The sequence below is a fragment of the Episyrphus balteatus genome, chromosome 1 (genome assembly GCF_945859705.1).
Source record: "Episyrphus balteatus chromosome 1, idEpiBalt1.1, whole genome shotgun sequence".
NCBI lineage: Eukaryota > Metazoa > Arthropoda > Insecta > Diptera > Syrphidae > Episyrphus > Episyrphus balteatus.
Genome location: NC_079134.1, coordinates 86,269,193 through 86,295,940, shown reverse-complemented (window position 1 = coordinate 86,295,940; position 26,748 = coordinate 86,269,193). Strand labels below are relative to the sequence as shown.

Sequence of the window (26,748 nt, the reverse complement as noted above, 5' to 3'; positions counted from 1 at the left end):
CCTTTTAAAGCTTGCATAAGGTTTTATACTCTCTGTTTACTTCTAAGTAATCTTTTTTTGCGCTTTCGGCATTATCATTTTGAAAAATCTTTACAATGGCGAATGATTTTTTCTGCTAGATTCCCAGTCTCTATCGTACCAGGGTGAATGATATTTGCTTTCACTTGTTTTCGTGCTTGGCTGCTGACTGTTCTATTATGTGCTGTAAGTCTTCTATTGTTGTTTCGGAGTTATTTAAGTAGTGCTCTGCGATTTTGCGGTCCAAATTTCTTTTGTATGCTTCGGCTTGGTTTTTTCGCCATCTTAGTTTTGGCAAAAGTGGGTTCGCTTTATCTATTCGAGATTCGCGTTCAGACGTCTGAAGTGTGGTAACTTAAGGCATGTGGTCGGAATAAATTTGGCTTTCCACAAAGAGAAGCAATCCGATGGCATTAAGAGGTAATCAGTAAAAATGTCATTTTACCGAGACAAACCCGGACCTATAAGATTTAATTTAATTAACTCGAGGAATTCATTTGTCTGTCCTTTGTCATTAAAGAAAAACGGTGCTAACCTCTTTTCTAAGATGGTGACTGCTCCCGACATCCTATCATTCCAACAAATTGACTTTTGTGATAAAGACATTCTCCCTAACACATTCCATGAAATAAAAATTTGTCCCGCAAAAAATGCGATTTCATACATATATTTTGACTCATTGGTATGGGTTAAAACTGAAATAAAAACAATAAAACAAATTAAAACTTGAATTGAAAAAAAAAAATAAACAAAAATCAATATACATAAATACCCAACCTGTAACCTGACTAATATAGGAATTTTCTCTCAGTTCTAATGAAAGAGTAAACTATAAAATTACACTGTTAGGTTGAATGTTATTTGGGTTAAATATTTATGCGAGGGTTAATTTCTGACTATTGAGCTGAAAAGATAAATAACTCCGAAACTACATCGGCTTACTAATGAAATGATAGTCCAAGTTTAAATCAATAAAAAAAAATAAATAACAACAAACAAATTTTACTTTTATTTTAATTTTGGACAAAAAACTTAATAATCCATTCTTGAAAACAAGAAAAATTCAGTTAAAATATGATTTTCAAAGAATTAAGTCTTTTAGTAATAAAAATCTTCTTCTTCTCCATTATCGACGACAGTCACGATCTCGAATGGGATCACTCTCATACGTTTTGTACATTGTCCAACATTGTGAACCGTATGTAAGTGCTGGGCGAACAACTGCAGGATAGAGCTTTCCTTTCAGTTTAAGGGGAATTATTCTATCACAAATTATGTTTTCTCGCCACTTCATCCACCCTTCACTTATACGATGGTTGATGTCGTCATCACAAGATGCTTGTTGTTGATCATAGATCTAAGATATGTGAACTTTTCACACTTGGGTAGAATTGTTCCATTAAAATAGATGTTCGGAATAGGGCCGTCTGAATCAGAAAATGGACAGCATAGATATTTAATCTTTTTTGCGCTAATGCGGTATCCACTTCCCTCCAGAACATCCACCCATACATCAAGTGCTCGTTGCAAAGATGTTGGATCTTCACTTATGATGGCTTCATCATCAGCAAAGAATAACTGATTCACTTTTGGATCCGTAACTTGTCCTTAAAGCAGAAGATCAAGGACTGTGATAAAGAGCAAAGGACTCAGGACGCTTCCCTGGTGCACACCGACTTTGATTTGAAACTTTGATTTGGAACTCTTCGGTGACTACTGCGGGGCATTTTGCCTTCGTTTTTACTTCCTCGTACATTTCCATGATTTCCGGAATCCCTCGCTGTCTCAGGGACAACCATATCAGATCTCTTGATTTCGAAATTAGCTAGCACAATATTCAAATACCTATAGGAATCACGATGCTTTTCCATTCGGATTCTTAAACTCTGTATGGCATCTGTGGTTGATTTACCCGAGATAAACCACCACTGGTCATCAGACAGCCGTATAATTTTTCGTAGTCGGCCATCCAAAATCCGTTCAACGATCTTCATGCTTAATCGATCGGAAGTTATCACAGTTTCGAGTGTCCCCCTTTCCTTTGTAGATTGGGAGAAGGTAACTTTCTCTCGACTGAACTCATTTAGGAGTTCGTCACAATACTGCCGCCACCTGTGAAGAATTTTGTCGTCATTCACAAGTAGTAGACCTTGAGCATCGTTAATGAACTTTGGTGAGCGAATTTTCTGAGCATTCCTTCTCCTTTGAGCGGCAATTTTGAAGATGGCTGCACCCTCCCTTGGTAAGCTTGGCATGTCGCAGTTCCTGGAGAGCCTGGTTTACATCAGCAGCTGGATCAGATATTTCCCCAAGCTTGCGATACATGCTTTCCGTACTCTCTGCTTTATGCTGGGCGCATTTCTTCTTTGTTTCCTTCTTGTAGCGTTTGTAGTCCACTTCGAGTCATGGTTTTTTATCAGAAAGCGGTGTTTTTTCTTGAAAGCATTGCTTTGACTTCATCGCTCCATCACCATGTTTCTTTTTCGCGTTGGTAAGAAAAATAATTTTATTAAAATATTGACCAACTCAAACATGGACATACTGTAAACATAATTATGTCCTGCTATACTAGTGTGGTCCACGTTATAACGCAAAAAAAATAAACTATATAAATCATTACTTTCCCACCTATTATATTGCTAAAGACATCTATACCAACATAATATGGTGTAAGTTTTAGCCCTCACAAGTCACAAGTAAAAGAAACAGGGCTCTCATCAGCTTTGAAATATTAGACTTTCTTACCCTTAATATCTGACTATATCGTAACAGGACTTGGTTTGGAGCTGCAATTTGGCTTAAACATAATAAGCACACAAGTTCCCGAAAGCCAAGTACATAAATAATTTGCATGCTTTGGCTTTGAGACACTCATATTTCATTGTTTTGTTTTAACTTGAAACAAAAAAATAAACTTACAGACGAATTTACAATAAAAAAATTTTATCTGTGAAAATATCACTTAATTAGTGGTTTAAAAAAAAAACCATATCATGAAAAACTTTACGACTAACTTTACTTTATAAATTAAAAAAAAAGTTAATGACTAGGCATGAGCACCTAGCTGGAACACCATTTGAGCAAAAACTTTGAGCCTGTTGAGTGCCTACTTAAATTTCACCTAAAAAGCTGAAATTTCACGTGTATAATACAAAATACATATGCAACCAATTTTTAAGTGTAAACAGCAAAAACTTTGACCACCCTATGCTATACTCTGTCCGATAGAAATTACTCCACTTTGTTGATCAAGCGGGGTGATCACCACAAATCAACATAATATAGACGCAGCTTAATCGATAATTGTTTGAATTTACAATATGCCAGTTTACTTACGTCACCCCATCGCCCAACTACATCTAAAAGGTCATTTCGCCCTAACGATAAGTCAATAATGCATTTGTTCACCGCTTTTGATGACTTTTCTGGAACAAGATCTTCCTCAGCTATTCTTACCCATCCTAAAGATCTGACAGTGAACCTAACTAGCTTGTTAGATTCAGACTTAGTTTGATAACCTCTTCTCCTAAAAATTAAACAAAATAAAATGTATATATCTTAAATTATCGTTTAAAGTTTTGAATTGTACTCACATGTATTCTCGAGTGTGTTTTTCCTGTTCTTGTTTCAATGAGGGTATTGTTTGACTTCTCAATATAGAAAAATTTTCAAAATCCTGTAAAAAATAATATATTTACGGTAAAAATTTTACAAAAAGGCTGTTATTTGGCATGATCTTTTTTATAGTGTAGTAAGTAAATCTTTATCTCACTCTTTTTTTAGATTTTCATATATCCTATTACCCCAGTCAAAGAGTCATTTGACATTGCGCGGAGAGGCACTGTATTATTTTTTTTTAATGAATCGATATGTATGTATGTGATGTATTTTTATAGGACTTAAACCCAATTTCTCACCACCTAATAATTCTTTTTAGAGGAGTTATTCACAAATATGATTTTTTTTTTGATATTTTGTTTCTAAGCCAATACATATAGACCAGGGACGATAATTTTTGAAACCAAAAAAAATCATAGTAGAATGAAACCCATTGGAAAAGGAGGTGAATATGATGAAAATTAAAGGAAAAATAAATTACGGGCGAGCCGAGTTCGGGAAGTGGGTGGGTTGAGATTTTAGTGGTAAAAAATGGTATATCTTGATTTCCGGCAAAACTACAAATCCTATAGAAAAAAGTTGTATGGCAAAGTTGTAGGTAATAAAAAGATCTACAACTTTTGTATCAACAATTTTTTCACATAACCTCAAAATTTATGTGAAAAATTCAAAAAACCGAGTTTTTGGTTTTTTATTTTTATCTTTTTCAAAAACAGAAATTTTTCTACGAAATTTGGTGAAAACTTACCTTATTATGTCCCAAATACACTGTAATTTATTTGATTTAAAATATCAATTTGTTCACCTTATTTTGACTTAATACCAAAAAAACACCCTAATTTTCAATCGAAAATTCACGTGTCAAAATATCAGCTTTTTTCAAAAAGTCGGTGGGCATTTCGTTCGTTAAAATGTCTATTTTCTGATGGTGTAAAAAAAATTTTACATTAGTATACTATAGAACATGTTCTAGTAAAATTCAAAAAATGAAAAAAGCTTGAATTCGAAAAAAAATTTTTATCATTGCTTACAATTTTGGCCTATTTATTCAAATTTACACTTTAATTACTCAAAAAACGTAAGATTAATCAATTTTACATGAAATCTTACGTTTTTTGAGTAATTAAAGTGTAAATTTGAATAAATAGGCCAAAATTGTAAGCATGATAAAAATTTTTTTTCGAATTCAAGCTTTTTTCATTTTTTGAATTTTACTAGAACATGTTCTATAGTATACTAATGTAAAATTTTTTTTACACCATCAGAAAATAGACATTTTAACGAACGAAATGCCCACCGACTTTTTGAAAAAAGCTGATATTTTGACACGTGAATTTTCGATTGAAAATTAGGATGTTTTTTTGGTATTAAGTCAAAATAAGGTGAACAAATTAATATTTTAAATCAAATAAATTACAGTGTATTTGGGACATTATAAGGTAAGTTTTCACCAAATTTCGTTGAAAAATTTTTGTTTTTGAAAAAGATAAAAATAAAAAACCAAAAACTCGGTTTTTTGAATTTTTCACATAAATTTTGAGGTTATGTGAAAAAATTGTTGATACAAAAGTTGTAGATCTTTTTATTACCTACAACTTTGCCATACAACTTTTTTCTATAGGATTTGTAGTTTTGCCGGAAATCAAGATATACCATTTTTTACCATTAAAAACTCAACCCACCCACTTCCCGAACTCGGCTCGAACGTAATTTATTTTTCCTTTCATTCTTATCATATTCCCCTCCATTTCCAATGGGTTTCATCCTACTATGATTTTTTTGTACTTTTTAATGTTTTTGAAGGCATCGGCACTGGTCTAATATTATAATGTTTTATTCCGGGTTGAAAATAAAACTTATTTCGTTTATTTAATTTCCACCTATCTTAACTTTTATTATTCGCTCAAACTAACACACTTTTGAATCACTTTATTTACTACTAACTATTTCCAACCTTATTTTCACCTTGTTATGTATTCTTTCACTTTCAAAATTAAACTGTGTCATTTCCGTGTCCGCGCCATATATTTATACCAATATTTCGAAATGGGAAAACGCCTATGATACGGAAAACTATGATACGCACGACTATGATACGACCGAATATGTTACGAATTCAAATGTTACGAATTTTTTTTCGTTTTGTTTTTGATCTGGCAACAGTAAGAGGAACGTTTTGAAATAATGACAAAAATGGAATGCAAGACGTGTAATCTGTTTGGTCAAATATTAATAAGTAAGCCAAACAGAAGATGAGATTGGTTGAAATTTTTTTATGAGGTTTCAAAGAACGTATCAATACGAAAAAGAGGTCTCAGTCTCAGATGTTAAAATGGTTTTGTAACATTATGTTTCTAGGAATATTTTAAATGAAGAAAAAGAAATAAAACTAGAGGGATGATTGGACGTATGCTTTCCTTTAAGGCAAGGAATCTGGTACAAAATAATGAACCTTTGGGCATTTTGTGGACCTTTTAGGTTTTGGTATTACATATATGGAATTTTTTTTTTGAGATTTTTGTCCTTGAACTTGAAGCTTGAGCCTTGAGGACTTTTATGTCACTTAACATTTTTTTATGTAAGCATCTCTGATTGGTAGATTTACTTCAAAACTTAAAATTTTGCTTTATATCTTATAAACTCAGGTGAGAAAAAATTATTTTTTGATCTGGGAGTGCGCCTATGTTAATTATATGTTTTTCGGTTCGCTGAAGCCAGATTCGAAGTCTATTTTGCCCTATCAAGTCAGGTTTCGGAGATAACCTAAAAAAAGGAACGAACACATTTTTTTAGGTTATCTCCGAAACCTGACTTGATAGGGCAAAATAGACTTCGAATCTGGCTTTAGCGAACCGAAAAACATATAATTAACATAGGCGCACTCCCAGATCAAAAAATAATTTTTTTTTTAGGCTTTGACATTTTTTGAGGTTATCTTGAAAACCTGACGTGATGGGACAAAATGGACTTCGGATTCGGTTTCAGCGACCCTAAAAACCTATGGATTCCATTAAATATAGCCCAAAACACAAAATAGAGAGTTACTATCCCTTATAAAAGGTTTGAGATAGTCAACGGAAAAATCCCGTTATCTTAAAAACTGTCCATTTTTTTACTTTCTGCCCATAACAACTTTTGATCAGGGGCTCCAAGAGAACAACATACTAAAATTTCAGACAATTTCACAGAGGGCCACTTCCCATACAAAATGTGCGGGGTCCTTTGTATTTCAGTTTCAGTTGTTTCAATTTGGTGGGGCAGATTTATTTTTGTTATTAATTTATCAAAGCAATCAAATTTTAAAATATGTATTTGTAAAGTACTTTCTATTGGCTGGTTATTTTAAAATATTTTGATTGGTTGTTCTTGGTTCTTGTTGCTTTGATAAAATTTTTAAGAAAATCCCCACCTAGCGGAATCTACCGAAATGCAAACCGATGCACATTAGTTTTAAAGCTCTGGACATTAAAATGGCAGGGAAAAACAGAGGCGGGTAATATATTCCACATTCATGTGGTGCGACTAAAGAAAGAATCTCTGTATTTGACGGTACGTCCGAAGTTGGGCTCAAGGGTAAACTGATGAGCATTCCTAGAAGCGCGAGTATTGCGGTTAAATTGTTTGAGGGGAGGAATGCAACTAGCTTTTTCATCTGAGCATTGTTTATAAAAGTAGCGATAAAACAAGGAGAGACATGACACATTACGTCGGTGGTCTAGGGACGCAATTTTCTCAGTTATAGATCTATCATCTATCATTTTTAAAGCACATTTTTGTATTCTGTCCAAGAAACTCAAATACGTTATCGGAGCACCTGCCTAGATGTGACAATAAACATTTCGCACGTTTTTAGCGACATAGAATATGTGTTCATTCCACAGAAGGTGGTTTGTTACACTCATACCGAGAATGGAAAGTTTATCAGTTTCCTCGATGCAAGTGCCACTCATTGATAGTGGCATAGGGGGAAGGTTCCGTTTTAATGATAGTAAGCAGCATTGTGTTTTTGATGCATTAAATTCTACACGATTTCTTATTCCCCATTAAACAATGCTGTCAAGATCAGAATTTAATGAGCTTATCATATTTTGTCGTTGAAGTTCCGGATCTGAAGAACTTGGGTGTGAATCCTCAAACGAATATGAAAAACTGAGGGTACTATCATCAGCGAAATATTTAATGGATTAGAAGTTTCAGAGAGCAGATCATTAATGAAAACGAGGAAGAGAGTCGGAGACAAAACGGAGCCCAGGGGCACACCAGCGTTTATTTTGTGGATTTCAGACTTGAAACCATCCAATACGACTTGTATTGAACGGCCCGAAAGCTAATTTCTAATCCAATGAAGAAGAGAATCATCGATACCAAATGCATGCATTTTCGACAAAAGAGCTTGATGCCAAACTCTATCAAATGCCTTTGAAATATCAAGCGCAATAATCTTACTTTCTCCAAAACGATGTAAGGATTTGTTCCACTGTTCGGTGAGATATACCATCAGACCACCAGTGGACCTATTGCTACGAAAGCCGTACTGCCGGTCATTAAGAAGCTTCCGTTCATCGAGATATTTCTTAAGTTGGAAATTAATCAGAAAGAAGGGACGTAAGTGCAATCGGTCGATAGTTGGAGGGTGAGGAGGATTCGCCTTTTTTAGGGACAGGCTGGACAAATGCTGTTTTCCACCCACTCGGAACGAGACCAGTAGAGTAGGACAGATGAAAAAGCTTACGCAATGGTTTTGCCAGCGTGGAAGAACACCGCTTCAGAACGATGGGAGGGATACTATCCGGGCCAGCGGATTTGTGTATGTCAAGGTCTTTCAGGACTCTTGCCACTGTACGAGTGCAAAAGAAGATTCGTCCCATGAATCCGTTTACACGCTCAAGTACTGGAGGAGTCATGACACTATCTGGCAGTGTCGAGTTGGCAGCGAACTGCCTTGCAAGAAGATTAGCTTTCTCGACAGAGCTAACAAAGGGAGTGTCATTGAAGACAAGCGTTGGAACGGCTGATGACGAAGAGTTTTTTTATGTTTTTAGAAAAGGACCAAAAATTTCTACTACCTGTGGGACACTGTAGTATTTTTTGCCTTAATTTTTGATCATGCAGGAACTTGGTTTGTCAGATATGGGCGTTGCTGACCTTTCTAGCCTTTTTAAACATTTTCCAGTTTTCCTCAGTGGGATTGGCTTTACAACAACGGAAGCTTACCTCTTTATTCCTGATAACCTCTTTACAATTTGAGTCAAACCATGCATTCTCTTTCGGTTTGATTGTTTAAACCCTATTCGGGATAAAATTTCTCATTCCGGAGAGAATTAGGTTTGTGATCATATCTGCGCTGGAATCATTGTCACTATCGAGGAAGCATAGCGACCAGTTAAAATTTTCAAAGAAACCGTTGAGTCCCTCTCAGTTGGCTTTCTCGTATTGCCAAACAATTCTCTTTGGTGTTTTTTCTTGAGATATGATGGATTTTTGAGATATGAGAAATTTGCAGATATGACACAATGATCTGACTTGGATAGAGGCGATAATACACTAACAGTGTATTTATCAGGGTCCGAGGTAAGAAACAAATCTAGAGTGTTTTCAGCTTGGCCCACAACGTCCGAAATTCGAGTTGGCTCGTCAACAAGCTGAGTTAGATGGTTTAACTCAGCGAAGATCACAACATACCTTCCTTCGGGTGTTGCCCGTAATGACGATTTCAGTGTGAGGATACAGGGAAGCTATCCTTTGGATGGAGTCGGACAGAGCATAAAATTCGTTAGAAGTTGAATTACTGTCCATGTTGGGACTTCGATAAATAAAACATGTATGAATGATGCGCTTTTTAACCGTGAATTTTAACCACATGAAATTAAAATTTGTGTTTACACACAGGCCGTATTGTGGATGAAGTTGATAAGCTACATCATTTCTTATAAACTAGCCCAAAAAATTAAGGGAACAAAAAAAAATCGTGATTTTTTTAGTGATTTTCGATAGGCTATATCTCAGTACTATTTAGACCTGCAGAAATATGGTGTTTTATTTCATCTCAAAAGTTCAAACCCTCACAACAGAAAAACTGCTTGATGAATAAAGCCTCAGTTTAATCTTATCACCCATAGAAATAAAAAAGCGGTAAATTTTCTAAAAAAACGTAAAAATGCCTATTTTGATAGCTTTTCTAAATAAATCTCAAAAATAAGAAACCATTTTGTTTAACAAAGCAATTTCTTTGTAGAGAATTGAATGAAGTTTTTAAATGTGTCCTGGAATATTTTGTACAATGATCCGTTGTTGAGATATTGATAGTCAAAGTTAAAAGTATGGTTTTTGGTTTGATGACTGATATTGCAGTCTAAAATAAATCGTAGAAGTTTGAAACAAAATGAATCTTAAAGCCAAATAAATAACCTTTCTAAAAATAATAATCATTTTATCAGAAAAAATTTTCCCACTTTTTTAGGAGAAAAGTAAAAACAAAAAAAAATTGGAAAATTTTGGTTTTTGAATATTTCAAACAATTTAGCTATTTTACCGTTAGAAAGAAAATATTTAAACATTTAATCCTAAAACTAGAAGAATAGAGCTTTCACATGTTTTTTATTTTGTCATGATGCGATCATTTTTTACTGAGATACAGCCTATCGAAAATCACTAAAAAAATCACGATTTTTTTTTGTTCCCTTAATTTTTTGGGCTAGTGTATATATGGCGAGACCGTGGTGAGAAAAGTATAATGGCAGAAAGCTATAACCATTTAGATTAAATTCAGAACAGTCTGAATTTTCACTTATTTGGGTCTCACCTAATGCCAAAACAGCTGGCCTGTTTTGTACAGTGTAAATGTACACATCGCAGAAGTTCGATCTAAGCCCACGAATGTTGGCATAATAGACCCTGAATGTACCTACCATTTAAATATACCAAAACTTTTAAAAACCTTATCCGACAATTAACTATATCGTATATGTTATATAAATTCCAATTTGAGCTTCAACAAAACAAATTATCACTAGTGTTATGCCTTAGTGACAATTTGTATCGATCCGCCCCTGGTTATTTATTAACACACACAATAATCTATCTGGAATCGAACTGATAACGATTGCGGCATTTTGAGAAGAGGTTCCACTCACAATACCACAATCGTTAGCAAGTAAGACTGCAGAAAGATGGGGGGAAGGAAAAGAAAGGATTACTCGTATGCACTGAACACTATTTGAGCGGCGCGAGAATTTGTTTTTTTTTTTTAATGCCGTTATAATATGTGGTTGCTTCAGTGATTTTTTTTCTATTGCACTTGATGGGTATTATATTTTTTGGTTGTATTTAACACTATTTGGAAAACGAGCGATTGTTGTTATTTTTTTTTTGTTGGGAGAGCTACTGTGGTGTTGTTGTTGCACATTGCATTTATGTTGGATTTGATTTAATTCTTTTTTTAACCCATCGCTCACATTGATTTGTATTTATTTAAATATTTCTTTTTTTTTCTTTTTTTAATGGACTATTGCTTTTTTTTTTTGTTATTAATTTGGGGTTATTTAGGGAAAGCACTATTAAAACTAGAAAACTATTACAGAAGATAAAAATTAGTTGCTTTGAGAAAAGTCAATAGAAAAAAGTTTTAGGACCCTTAGAAATACTTGTTTATTTGTTTAAGAAGTGAATATGTAAAAGGTACATATATACAGGGTTATTCAGGAGGAATTACGGAATGTGTCAAAAAGTTGCAGCGTGTAGGTTGGGTCGAAAACAAAACAAAGCAACAAACACGAGTATGTAGGTATCTGAAAGGTAATTCAATAGCAAGAAAATAAAAAATAAGGAAGAAAATTGAAATGGTTTCTAGTGCAAAATATTTTTCTTCAAACCTTCAAAAATCAGAAAATATGATTTAAAAAATACTTTTGATACTATCAACTGCATACTTAATAATTTTTTAATCGTTTTGCATTAAAAAAATGCGATCTTATTGCCTTAATTCCCTTAAAGCTAGAATCCATGGGCACCGGTCGCCCCAGAAACAGTAAGAAAAATTCGCAGGTCAGTTTTGAGGTGTAATCCATGAAAAAAACTGATTGATTCTGGGTATATCCAATACTTATTACTTTATTGTGTCCTTATTGAAGTACTTGTTGGTAAATTAATTTATGAAACATTAACCAGTTGCAAAGGGTGGTGCTGCCCCTTTTTTTCTTAGGTAGGTACTATAATATGTCAAGTTATTGGTAGAATTACTTTTAACTTGAAATCTTGCTTTATATTTTAGAAACTCACATGAGAAGTTTTAAGAATTTTTCAAAACACAAAAAAGGTATTTTGTCGTTGCGACCCGTGCATTACCTAGCTCCACTTATAAGACTTGGTGGTAGCACCTTCAATTTGTCGTTTCTTTCTAGGAATATTTTAATGGAGTGTCAACAAAGAATCCCACATTTTGTTTTTTTTTTGTTTAAAAAAAAAACCTTTAAGATTTTCTCACCTGAGTTTATAAGATATAAAGCAAAATTTTAAGTTTTGAAGTAAATCTACCAATCCGAGATACTTACATAAAAAAATGTTAAGTGACATAAAAGTCCTCAAGGCTCAAGCTTCAAGTTCAAGGACAAAAATCTCAAAAAAAAAATTCCATATATGTAATACCAAAACCTACAAGGTCCGCAAAATGCCCAAAGGTTCATTATTTTGTACCAGATTCCTTGCCTTAAAGGAAAGCATACGTCCAATCATCCCTCTAGTTTTATTTCTTTTTCTTCATTTAAAATATTCCTAGAAACATAATGTAACAAAACCATTTTAACATCTGAGACTGAGACCTCTTTTTCGTATTGATACATTCTTTAAAACCTCATAAAAAAATTTCAACCAATCTCATCTTCTGTTTGGCTTACTTAACCAAACAGATTACACGTCTTGCATTCCATTATTGTCATTATTTCAAAACGTTCCTCTTACTGTTGCCAGATCAAAAACAAAACGAAAAAAAACTCGTAACATTTGAATTCGTAACATAGTCGGTCGTATCATAGTCGTGCATATCCTAGTTTTCATGTTTGCATGTTCACACTTATATTACTAAAGGTGCGTTCAGTTGTTTATCTTCACATAAGTTCAGAAATTCATCGTTACAATATACATATTAGCTCCAGTATGTTGTAGACAAAAAAATAAACATACAATGTATATAACTTTTAAGGTTTTCGCGGTTGTTAACACATGACATTATTAGGGTTTTCGGATTATCCGCGTTATATATATATAAATATAAAGTGAGTTCACTACCTTACTCACCCCGAACGTTTCGCTTCGAATTGAATGAGCGTGGTCACCGGGAAACTGCCAGCAATGTATTCCTCATAATATTTCCTATCGTTTAAATGAAATTTTATTGCATTAATGTGAATAAATACAAAACGGCAACCAGTTAAAGGCAAATTCTAGTCGTTAAAAAAAAACCATTTCGTTATTATTTCGAGAAAAGAATACCTAACTCCGCTAAAAAGAGAGAAATTAAGTTTAAGCCTTTTAAATATACCCCTATCCTATAGATGCATGAAATAAAAAATGATAGTGCCTCTATACAGGGTGTCCCAAAATTTAACGTCGAAACGAAAACGGTAGATAGGGTAGGTGGTGACAGTTATCAGAAAAATAATAAAAAAAATCGCAGCCATATATTTTGTGAGTTATGGGCATTTGAAAAAAAGTCGAAAAAATGGTCACCCTGTGACGGTTTTTCATGTGCCGTCACTACAAATCTTAATTTTCCTCATTTTTTTCTTTTGTTACGGAACCTTGAATAACCCTGCTATCAAATGCATTCAAAAATTTTAACCCAGCTGCATCAGTTTTAAAGAAAATATTACTTTTTTGGCCAAGTAAGTACTAAAAAATTTTACATGACTCTAATTCAATTAACCGTAGTGTAAAAAAAATGCACTACGATGTTTCGGCAAGTTGCCTTAAAAGTTGGTGTGTTCAATTCTCTTTTCAAAGTGGTACAACATTGTTGGGAATATTCCATAAATAACCGAGATAAATTTTTTTTCTTAAGAAATCCGACTTTTTTATGAGCTAATTTTTCCATATAATTCATAATACAGTCAAATAAGGAGAAAAAAGGGGTAGATCTCGGAATAAATGTTAGTAGAAATTTTTTTTGCTCAATATCTTCCTTTTGCCATTCTATAACATATCTCAAAAGTCTAGAAAAATCTCATGTCCGCTTGTCGCGATTTCAAAGTCAAATCGCGAAATGAAGATTTTCAAAATTAGCAAAAATAGGCTATGGTATTATATACACATATGATACATGATTTCAAGGTATTTTTTAATGCTGATTCCAAAAAATCTAAAATCAAGACAATCTGACGTCTCTGGAAAAAGTTATACCTGTTTTTCATCTGTCAACTCATATTATTATAACAGTTGCAAACTTACTGCCGAAAAACCCTTAAAAGTTATGGTAGATGAACTAAATTTTGCATGAAGATTTTATAATCCATCATTATTAAAAATCAAAACAATCCATTACAAAAAATATATATACCTACGAAATAATGGTATTTTTTGATGGAGGGGCAAATTTTAGGATATGCACTAAAGAAGATTTTTGTTCATCTTAGGAATAAGTGCTAATAGGCTAATTTTTTCATTTTAATCTTTGTTTGGATATTCTTTAACTACCCTCAAAAATCTAAAAAAATCTCATGTCCGCAAGTCCTAATTTTCTTGGTTTGAAGATAAGGTGCAGATTTGAAAAAATTGAAAAGCTACACTTCAGATATTTGTGTCAGATCAACATGAATAAGGTGCATTACTTTTCAGGGATGGTCAGGTTGACTTGTTTGTGAGTTTTGTTGGAATAAGTGTTAAAAAATACCTTTAAATCATGTCGCTTATGTTGGCATACATATAAAAATTTAAACTTTTCTTATTAATTTTTTAAAATCTGCACCTTATTTTCAAACCAAGGAAATTAGGACTTGCGGACATGAGATTTTATTAGACTTTTGAGATATGTTATAGAATGGCAAAAGGAAAATATTGAGCAAAAAAAATTTCTACTAACATTCATTCCGAGGTTAAACCCTTATTTGACTGGATTATCAAGTTTTGTACCCTTTCAGAACACAAAAACTTAAATAATATGGAAAAATTACCTAAAAAAAGTCGGATTTCTTATGAGAAAAATTTTATCTCGGTCATTTATGAAATATTCCCAACAATGTTATACCATATTGAAAAGAGAATTGAACACACCAACTTTTAGGGCAACTTGCCGAAACATCGTAGTGCATTTTTTTTATATTATCGTCGCCCTAGTATTGGAGTGCCGTATACGCCAAATTGCATTTTTTGAACTAGGTATGCAGTCGTATGTTTTCGAAGGTGCTCTTTTCAAATCTGCTATCCGTTTTTTTCTATCTTTTTTCATTGCCGAGATATTCACTATTGTTTTGACAAAAACAAGAAATTTTGGCATTTACGTCAAATTTTTCATGCAATGCAAGAAAATTTTGAGAATTGTTTTGACGTACGTTATGTTTTTTTTTTTGACGTACGTGTATAAGAATAAAAGAAACTTCTGATTTTCATGGCGTATACGGCAAACTCATTTTGGACAAAAATTTAAATATTTTGAAAACTAAACGAATTGCAGATGTCCAATAACATGTATATAAAAGACACATTTTAATTAAATATCATACTAAAATATCAAAAAATACCAGCGGTTACTTCTTTCGCAATTATCTTCCGAACATTTAAATGCGATTTCCCAAAAATGTAAAAATGGCGTATACGGCACTTCAATACTAGGGCGACGTTATATCGACTAATTTACCGCGCATTCTTAATTTTTTTGTTTCGTTCTTAAGAGACCGCTTCTAAAAAAATATAAAAACAACAACAAAAAAATTATTTTTGAAAAATGTATTTTCAATAGGGTCAATTTCATGTCTTTTTTTTCTTTTGACTTGAGATTTTAATATCTAGTCACGGAAAAACTTGAATGGTATCTTCAAATACAAATATGAAATGATGGTAATTCTTCTTTATAAATATAAATAAATATTTCCCAAATTGTTTAAATTACTGTCAAATATGGCATGTTTACAAATTCGGGGTAAATGTAAACGGTGGTTTAAAATTTTGAATTTCCTCTTTATCTTATGGATAATGACTTGAAAAACGTTCAAGAAGGTATTTAACAAAAACTTTTTCAAATTCCAATAAAAGTTTTTGTTTTCTTCCTTTGATTCTTTATATAGGCACCCAATATGCATCCTGGGCAGCTCTGATCGTCATTTTTACTTGCGATATAGGTACTATAGGGCAAGTTTAGGATTCGTAAAAAAAATCGAACTCGAGATAACAATTTTACATGACATTACGATGATGGAGAATGCCAAAAAAGTGGGTCCGGCAATTCTGTCTGTCTGTCTGTCTGTCTGTCTGTCTGTCTGTCTGTAAGAACCTCGAGCTACAGCCTAAACTACTGAAGCGATTTTCTTCAAACTTGGTTGTTAACAGTTTTGGGTGATTCCCTAGAGGAGAAATTGAAGTTTTTTTTTTAGGACCAAAACTAACGGTACCTGTCATATAACGGAAACAGAAAAGTTGATTTATTTCAAAAACGGCTCTAACGATTTTGATTAAAATTTTTATGCTTACTTTTACAGATAAGAGGCTTCTTTGATAATGCAAAAAATATTTTTTGTATCGTTATTAACGGTACCTGCCATAGAACGGTTTTTTGGATTTATGAATTTCTCATAAACGACAAAACAGATTTCGACCAAATTTTTAATACAGAAACGTTTTAATAATCATTATTTTAAAAAATTTTAAATTTTTCAAAAAACACTTTTTTGGATTTTTAAAAAATATTTCAAAATTTTTTTTTGAAAAATAAATTTTTTGGAAACGGGCTGGTGAAAAATTTTGAAATTTCGTTTTTATGTGTAAATTAATTATTTATTCAAAATTGCATATCACCTTTTTTTATGACAAATGTTAAAAAATTTTTATATATAAAAAATTATTTTTTTAAAAAACGGCTCTAACGATTTTCGAAAAAAATTTTCTAAAAATTCCTTTTTATACTAGAAATAAAGTTTCATACTTAGTTTTTTGTAAAAGAGCATTTAAAACGGTATTTAACTATTTATAAAAACAGATTTTATTTTTTTGCAGCACTAACGAAATTCCGTGAAAATATCAAATTTTAATTTTTCTCTTATTTTGTTCAATTGAAAACTTTAACATTAGAGTAACTTTTACCATAAGAGCAAGTACGTGCGACCCCAGTCGTGCAATTTATTTTTTTTACGTCAAAGACCGATTTTGCAACATCATACACTGAAAATGATGGTGTTGGCTACTTTAAAATGTGACTTCGTGGCACTTTAGCAATAGTAGTTGACTAAAAGTACTTTATTTTTATTGAAAATAATAATTTCAGCAAAAATATATGTTTATATTTACCCCCAGAATACGTTGTTTACATTTTCCCATTATGAAAAATATTCTGGGGTAGTAGTAAACACATGCAAATCGACATAAATGTCCTGTATTTTAAAATTTGTTTGTTTCACATAGAATCTACACCAAAATTAAAAACTAAAAAGTATTTGCAAATTATACTGACGTAATTGAATCTGCAAAAATATTTAATTTTTCTGAAAGACTAACGACTTGTTTGGCACTTTAAAAAATTATCTTTCACACAAAATACGCTCGTCGAATGAATTCTCTCTTGACAGCAATGAACTTGACGTATAATATAAAAGATACATGCGTCCGCGATTTGTACTTATGTATGCATCAAAGAGATGTTTTCATGTTTTCATTTACCTCTGTTTACATTTACCCACATTGATCCTAATAGAAAAAAAAATAATAATTTATTGAAATTTTCAAGGCGCTCGATTTTTAGAAGGGGTAGGACCAAAAATCAGTAGACAGAAATTAGGCACTCAAATTCGTATTTATGCATTATTTTCTTATGGCCTTATTATGGAAGTGAATAAAAATTCATTTTCATTTATTTTATAAGAAATGGTGCAAGTTTTAATTCATAAAACTGTTTGAGGTTGAAAAAATAAACTTCGGTTCAAATTTTAAATCAGAATAATTTTAATGGTGAATTTTACGCATAGATTTATTGTGTACTTCTCAAACTCAAAGAAATAGTTTTTCACCAAAAACCAGATCGTCTTTTATACCACTAGTGCTATTTATCTACCGAAAATCAGTATAATTTTTTAACCACCGGTGTTTATTATATACGAGAAAACGGTGTATTTTTTTACGGTTATGTATATCACGAAAGTGCAACAAATACCCCAAATATTTTGGTGTATTTTAGACTTTTGTGCTACTTGAGAAAGAGCTTGCTTTTATTTTTCATACAAATTCTAGTTTTGAAATAATTCTGTAGTTTGTGATAAAAGGATCAAATTAATAGGATTGTTAATAAAAAATATATATAATATATATATATATTTAAAGATATTGGGCCACTAAATATTTTACAAACCAAGACAAAACAAATGTGTTGTTATTACTTTCTTACTTACATAGGGTGACCAGCGCCGTAAGGCGGCTACAATCCGCTGTGGATTTGGGACTCAACCAACAGGCTTCGCCAACCAGCTCTATCCTTAGCTCTCTGCTTCCAGTTTCGCACGCCAAGTTGATTGAGGTCCCCTTCTACTTGGTTGCGCCACCTCAGACGAGGTCTTCCTCTACTGCGCCGCCGCCGCCGTCCCTCTGGTTTGGAGTCGAAAACTTTCCGGGCCGGAGCATTGTTGTCCATGCGCTCCACGTGACCTAGCCATCTCAGGCGCTGCACCTTCACTTTCTTGGCTAGGTTAGCGTCCTTGTACAACCCGTAAAGTTCCTTGTTGTATTTTCTCTTCCAATCACCATTAATGCACACGGGACCAAAAATCACACGAAGAACTTTTTTCTCGAAACAATCCAGGATGTTTTCATCCGCCTTCGTTAAAGTCCATGCTTCGGCACCATATAGCAGGGCTGGGATGATAAGGGTCTTGTATAGGGCTTTACTGGTCAATTGCCTTCTTAAACCAAAGTAGCAGCGGTTGGCAAGAGTAATTCTCCGTTTGATTTCAGCGCTGATGTTGTTGTCCGTGTTTATAGCGGAGCCTTGGTAGACGAAGTCCTTCACTACCTCGAAGTTATGACTGTCGATGGTGACGTTTTGTCCAATGCGTCGGTGTTGAGTGTCCTTTTTTGACGACAGCATATACTTGGTTTTGCCCTCATTAACCCTTGTTATTAGAAGGCTCATAAACATCCTAGGAAAAATATTACAGTAGGTGGCCACATGATTATGACCGATGAAAATTTTCACAAATTTTTTACGCTAAAAACTAATTTTGTTTTATTTGTTCTGTACAGTAATTATTATTACTGCTTTCTACTATAACGCTAGAGTGTCACGTACTTCCTATGTAAGAAAAATTAAAGAATAAACAGGCTTGGTAATTTTCCAGGGTTGAATTCCACAAATAACGCTCTTTGGGGTTTTTTTAGCGAAATGCTGCAGAAAACCTCATACCAACTGGTGGAAAAGCTAAGAGGTGAGCGGCTGAATCATTACAAGCACGGAACAACAGCTCATTCAGGTTAAAATAGAGTTCCCAAAAGAATACAGGCAGTTTTGCAACAAAAGGAAAACACACGAAATATTGAAAAAATGGTGGTCTCCTCTATCGTTATCAATTTTTTTGACTTTGTTTCTTTAAACAAAAAAATTAGTATTGGCATAATGTACGGTTGTATAAAACTTTATGCCAATACTAATTTTTACTTGCGATATAGGTACTATAGGGCAAGTTTAGGATTCGTAAAAAAAATCGAACTCGAGATAACAATTTTACATGACATTACGATGATGGAGAATGCCAAAAAAGTGGGTCCGGCAATTCTGTCTGTCTGTCTGTCTGTCTCTATCTGGAGCTGCAGCCTAAACGAGTGAAGTGATTTTCTTCAAACTTGGTAGTTAGCAGTTTTTGGTGATTCCCTAGAGGGGAAATTGAAATTTTTTTTTTATGACCAAAACTAACGGTACCTGCCATATAACGGAAATAGAAAAGTTAATTTTTTTCAAAAACGGCTCTAACGATTTTGATTAAAATTTTTGTGTGTAATACTACACATAAGGGCCAACTTTTTAAATAAAAAAAATATTTTTTGTACCGTTATTAACGGTACCTGTCATAGAACGGTTTTTTTCGTTTCTGAATATCTCGTACAAAATTAACCCGATTGAAATGAAAATTTTTATACAAAAGTGTGTAAGTAAAGATAATATTAAAATTTTAGAAAATTTTCAAAAAACGCATTTTTGGTTTTTTAAAAAATATTTCAAAATTTTTTTTTGAAAAATCAATTTTTTGAAAACGGATCAATGAAAAATTTTGAAATTTAGTTTTTATGTGTAAATTAATTATTTCTTCAAAATGGCATACCAACTTTTTTTTTGAAAAATGTTAAAAAAATTTTATATATAAAAAATTATTTTTTTAAAAAACGGCTCCTACAATTTTCAAAATTTTTTTTCTAAAAATACCTTTTTATACGAGAAATAAAATGGCATATTTGTTTTTTTTTTTTAAGATATTTTAAAACGGAGTTTTATTAATTATAAAAACAGATTTAATTTTTTTATACTACTTATGAAATTTCTTCAAAATATCGAATTTTAAATTTCTTGAATAAAAAGTTTTAACATTATAGTTACTTTAAGCATAAGAGCAAGTACGTGCGACCCCAGTCGTGCAATTTATTTGTTTAAGGAAACAAAGTCAAAAAAATTTATGACGATAGAGGAGACCACCATTTTTTCAATATTTCGTGTGTTTTCCTTTTGTTGCAAAACTGCCTGTATTCTTTCGGCAACTCTATTTTAACCTGAATGAGCTGTTGTTCCGTGCTTGTAATGATTCAGCCGCTCACCTCTAAGCTTTTCCACCAATTGGTATGAGGTTTTCTGCAGCATTTCGCTAAAAAACCCCAAAGAGCGTTATTTGTGGAATTCATCCCTGGAAAATTACCAAGCCTGTTTATTCTTTAATTTTTCTTACTTAGGAAGTACGCGACACTCTACCGTTATAGGAGAAAGCAGTAATAATAATTACTGTACAGAAAAAATAAAATAAAATTAGTTTTTAGCGTAAAAAATTTGTGAAAAATTTCATCGGTCATAATCATGTGGTCACCTACTGTAAGTGGTCCAATATATTAAAATGAGGGTTATATATTTTATAAACAATCCTATTAATTTGATCCTTTTATTTTTCAATTATGCACAATTATTTTTCATTCTTTTACTTATGCACCTCACTCCCTAAAAATTTTAATTTGTATGAAAATTAAATGAAAAATAAAAGCAAGCTCTTTAAGTTTGTCATGAAAACTAAATATTCCATGGTAAATATAATTAAAATTTATTTTAATTTGGTTCTCATAGTAACATTTGAATGAAGTCCAAAAAAATGCATACATTTTCCATGTGATGTGATACCAAACAATTAACAAAATAATTTAATAAGAAGTCAAATATACCAAACAATTAACAAAATAATTTAATAAAAAGTCGATTTTTTTTCAACGATTTTTTACTCAGCAATTTTTCGGTCAATTTCAGATTTTTTTACAGTTCTAAACAGAGAAGTAGGGGAAATACGTCCAAAATGACATAGGGTAAGGTGGTATAAGAGTGCGCATTTTAGACAAAACACCAAATGAAACAATAACAAAAAGAATGTAACAACTTTTTTAGATATATTTTTTAGTTTATAATCAAAGCAACGAAAAAAACTTAAAACTGGTAACAAAAATGTATTAATTAAATAGTTATAAACAAAATACCACATTAGGTATTTTGCGCACTCTTATATATCCTATTGTGTAAGAGTGCGCGGCTTAGTTTGTAAGAGTGCGCAGCTGCGTACAGGTTTAAGTTCGCACAAAAATCGTAAATAAAACTGCCTATCTTTACTTTAAACTGAGTATTTATCGACATATCACTCCTTGCATGAGTAACAATCTATTTTGCCTTCGATTAATTAATGGTCCCGAGAAAATTTCCACATTTCCTAGTTACTTCCATTCGCTTGTTTTTTGTAAAACTTGTATTTGGTTTCTTTTTGGTAGGAATAGCTTTTTCTAGCTGCTGCTTGCTGGTATATGGACAAATGACAGTTATTTTGAAGCCTTGGATAGCATTTACTGCTCTTATAACCCGCTCACTCTTATACTTCATGATGGTGCGCACTCTTACACGTTCAGACATGTAATCGAAGAATATAGATGTATTTCACAATGCACTTTATAACCAATCATATGTGTTCCTCAAATGTTTTCTTTTTGTCTACTTTTCAATATCCCATACTTTATTTATTGTTATTTTTTGTTGTTTATCAGAAAATTTAATTTGTTTGGCAAGAAAAATTAGAAAAAAAAGAGCTAAAAAACTTAAACTTAACTAGCACCTCTGTTTAAAAACACATTTGCATGACATTTTGACAGCAGACTTAGGTCTTTCCAAAATAAGTGCATTCAGTCCAATATTCCCTTTCAAATCGTAGAAAATCGCTTTGCGCACTCTTATCGACCGCGCACTCTTATACCATCCTACCCTACACGGACAATATGACATACCAGCCTTAACTTTTAACCGTTCTTTTTAAACCAAATAGCAAATCTATCAAGATCATCTTGCAAGGATATGCGGTCATTCACAGAGCTTATGCTTTTGTAAATTTTCATATCATCTGCGAATATAAGAATTTCACTCTTACGTAAACATAACGGTACGTCATTAATAGCTAAAATAAAAAGAAGAGGTCCCAGGTGTCTACCTTGCGGGACGCCCGATTTGGCAATGAAGGATTTTGAGAAGGTCCCTCTGAATTTCACCTGATATGACCTATTTTTAAGGTAAGAAGAATTCCAAGTTATAAAACTTATAGAAAACCAAACATTTTTAATTTAAACTTTATGATGTCAAATCATAAAGCCTTAGAATAGTCTGTATAAATGCAGTCGAGTTCCTGTCCACTTTCTAAAGCGAAGGAGCAATTTTGCAAAAATAAAAGTGGATTCGTAACCGTTGATCTTTTTTGCATGAAACCATGTTGTTGATTACAAATAATATTTCTACAGTAGAACGTTAAACTATCACAAATAACTTGCTCAAAAAGCTTTGGAAAGTTTAGATGTTGGCCTATAGTTTGTTATATGGGCTTTATCTCCCTTTTTAAAAACAGGAGTAATATATGCACTTTTCCATATATTTGGAAATATACCCGATTTAAGAGATAATACGAAAATGTGTTGAAGAGGGAGAGCTAAAACGGATCAACAGTTTTTCAAAACTATCGGAGGGATTCCATCAGGTCCCAGAGAGCAATCATCATGAAGAAGTGAAAGACAGTGTGAGATCTTATCGAGCTCAACTGGAATACTGTTAAATGTAACTTGGGGGTAATCACGTACATAATGGAAGTAATCCAGGTATATCTATATCGATGGGGGTATCAATAAAAGATTGACTAAAGTTATTTGCAAACGCGTCAGAGATCTCAATAGTACTTTTTAAGATATTATTGTTATAATTAAAGTTGACTGGATAGCCATCAGACTTCCTTTTTGAATTGACGAATTTCCAAAAACTTTTAGGGTCTTGTTTGATAGAAATCTCCATCGACTCAAGATATTCTGCATAAACATTATTGGATAGAGTCTTAAACTCATCAAAAAGCGAGATGCATAAATCATGATTTTCGGGGGACATATTTTTCAAATAATTTTTCCATGCTTTATTTCTTTTGTTTCGGAGAATTTTAAGTTCTTTGGTATACCATGGATGGCATATGCTTGTGTATTTGGATCTTTTCAAGGGAACTATCTCCGCTATACAACTATTTAAAACGTTATAAAAATATGACACCGCGTTTTCAACGTCACACGAAACTGGAATATTTACAATACCAGATGCACTAAGTTTATCAGATAACTGATGAAAATTAGCTCTCCTTGAGAATTACTATTTAGAAGTAAATGACCCGATAAGTCAAGAAATAGGGTAGGATGGTATAAGAGTGCGCGGTCGATAAGAGTGCGCAGAGCGATTTTCTACGATCTGAAAGAGAATATAAGACTGAATGCACTTATTTTGGAAAGTTTGATCTGCTGTCAAAATTTCATGCAAATGTGTTTTGTAAACAGAGGTGCTAGCTAAGTTAAAGTTTTTTAACTCTTTTTTTTCTAATTTTTCTTGCCAAACAAATTAAATTTTCCGCTTAGCTACAAAAAATAACAATAAACTATGTATGGGATATTGAAAAGTCGACAAAACGAAAACATTTGAGGAACACATAAGATTGATCATAAAGTGCATTGTGAAATTCTATATATTCTTCGATTACATGTCTGAACGTGTAAGAGTACGCACCATTATGATGTATAAGAGTGCGCGGGTTATAAGAGCAGTAAATGCTATCCAAGGCTTCAAAATAACTGGCATTTGTCCATATACCAGCAAGCAGCAGCTAGAAAAAGCTATTCCTACCAAAAAGAAACCAAATACAAGTTTTACAAAAAACAAGCGAATGGGAGTAACTTAAAAATATTGAAATTTTCTCGGAACCATTAATCAAAACTAAATAGATCGTTCTTCATGCAAGGAGTGATGGGTCGAGAAATATTCTGTTTACTTAAAGGTAGGCAGTTTTATTTGCGACTTTTGTGCGAACTTACACCTGTGCGCAGCTGCGCACTCTTACAAACTAAGCCGCGCACTCTAACACAGTAGTATGTATAAGAGTGCGCAAATGACCTAATGTGGTATTTTGTTTATAACTTTTGAGTTAATACATATTTGTTACCAGTTTTAAGTTTTTTTCGTTGCTTTGGTTATGAACTAAAAAATATATATATAAAAAAGTAGTTAAATTCTTTTTGTTATTGTTTTATTTGGTGTTTTGTCTAAAATGCGCACTCTTATACCACCTTACCCTATGTCAAGTGGGGGATGGTAGGGGTCTATGTTAGATATATCAGAGGAAGATTCTACCACTACTGTATTAACTGCGTCAGATGAGAAGACTAAATCGAGTAATCGATTTTTAAAATTTTGAATACAGCTGACTTGCTGTAAGTCTGTAGAGATAATACTACCCAAATTCTGGAGATGAAGTTAAAGAAGTTCGAAGTAGGACTCGTCTTCTGATGGCACCCAGTCAATGTTAGGAAGGTTAAAATCGCCTATCAGAATCAAGTGCTAAGGAAAGCTCTGAAAAGGTAGAAGTCAGACTTTTTGGGGGGATGTAAGCTGTTAATACTAATAGACACATATTAATTCTATGGTAAGATCAAAACGGAAGGTAACAAGAGATGTTCAAAAATGATTTCGAACTGCGATAAGAACTTCTAAAACTAAGAACTCTTGGTCGAAAAGTTCAGTGTCCAAAATTGTGCCATTTGGTTCATATCGTAGTCTTGACACATTTTAATACAAAACACTGTTTTAAACCATTATTTCATAAAAAATATTAATTAGTTTTAAACTTTGTATTGTAAACTGTCGTTATAACCAATAATTTAATCAAAAAAGCTACATACAACTCACAACATAACAAAATTAGTCCAACCCCATTAAAAAAAAATAGCTCCTATAAACAAACTTTACTTTTTTCATATCGATCATCAAGCCCAATTTGAAATTATCAAAAGTTAAATATATATGATCAAAAACCAATATACATAATAGTTAATCGGTGGGCCTGCCGAAACATATACCTAACAACATACGTATTATTTTTTAAGAACAAATACAATGAAAGGTTTTTTTGAACATATCAAATACAAATATGACAACTATTGTAGACAAAAGAAAGTACTAGCCAAAAACAAAGAAAGACTCAAGTTTTTGCTTTCATTCAAAGATTATGAAATTATTCCAACACATCTAAAAAGCATAACATCTAAATTAAACAAACAGTTCACTACAGAGACAATCAAACAACAACTACAAAAAACAGAACACATTTTTTTAAAAACTGGAAATTAAACAAACACAAATAACCATCAAAACAACAGAAAAGACAATATTTCATACAGACATCGAAATGAAATCCATACTTAATAATACTGAATATAATTCTTTCACATCGAAACAAATACAAAATTATAATCATATTAGAAAACTAACACAAACAACACAACTCGCTAAATTTGGGAAGCTTAAAATAAAACAAATTACAAGTTACGGTATCATCTTCAATGAGAGTTGGTTCGAAAACAAAACAAAAGTTGAATTCCCAAGAGCCAATGGCTTCTCTCTCTTGGTAAGAAATTTGCTCTCCCAATTACTAAAGCTAATTTCTCGGCTATACATGTAATAGCAGAAATAGAACAATACAATAAAATTAAAAATTCGCGCGATTAATTAACGCCCGTCGGGCGTTATTTCGGGTTTTCCATGGAAATAAAGCCGCATTTCAAATGGGGCCTTATTTCGTAGGGCGTTATTTCACGTCGCCTAAAATTTAACTTGGTGTGGTACTCATTCAGTGTTTTGAGTATGATGTTCGTTTCTGAGTTTTTGACGACTGCAATTATATCATCTACGTACTTAGCTATGAATTTTATTTTTGTATTGCATTTTAGTAGTTTGTCTATTGAATCGTTTAATCTACTTATGTTACTACGAGTAAGTATACAAGTATGTATAGGTAACTCAATTTTATTAATTTTGAATTTCTTAAATGTATTTTTGTTCTTCAAGTTGAAGGGAGAAATATTTTGACACACATTTGGATAAACTTATTTCCCACCATAAATGATGGAATATAACGGAAAAGTAGAATTATTACGCACAACAGATGAAATTTTTAAGTTAGTTCCCTGCACCGATTCAAGGTAAGTGTTAGGTTGGGTGTGAGCATATGTTCTTCAAAATTTTAAAGTTTCTAGGAAACTAAAAGAAATATTGAATTCACTCAACCTTGCCTCCACCCAAATCCTATAATATGCCCTAAGAAGGGGGAAAGGCGTTGTAGGGGGCTGCATCCC

The 26,748-nt window shown here is 32.6% G+C and overlaps 1 protein-coding gene across 12 annotated transcripts in view; it reads right to left on the bottom strand.

Moving 5' to 3' along the window:
* LOC129906890 (protein Fe65 homolog) overlaps positions 1–26,748 on the bottom strand; it is a 359,219-nt gene that overhangs the window by 202,763 nt on the left and 129,708 nt on the right. For 11 of the 12 annotated variants that reach the window (XR_008770866.1, XM_055982874.1, XM_055982865.1 and 8 more), the window contains 2 exons: positions 3,612–3,694; positions 3,355–3,544 (listed from right to left, as the gene is read on the bottom strand). The exons of the other annotated variant lie outside the window; for it this stretch is intronic. Coding sequence is in view for 10 of the 11 variants with exons in the window: in XM_055982874.1 (XP_055838849.1) it covers positions 3,355–3,544; positions 3,612–3,694 (273 nt within the window). In the remaining variant the exon portion in view is untranslated. The remainder of the gene's footprint in view (positions 1–3,354; positions 3,545–3,611; positions 3,695–26,748) is intronic. 12 annotated transcript variants of the gene reach the window in all.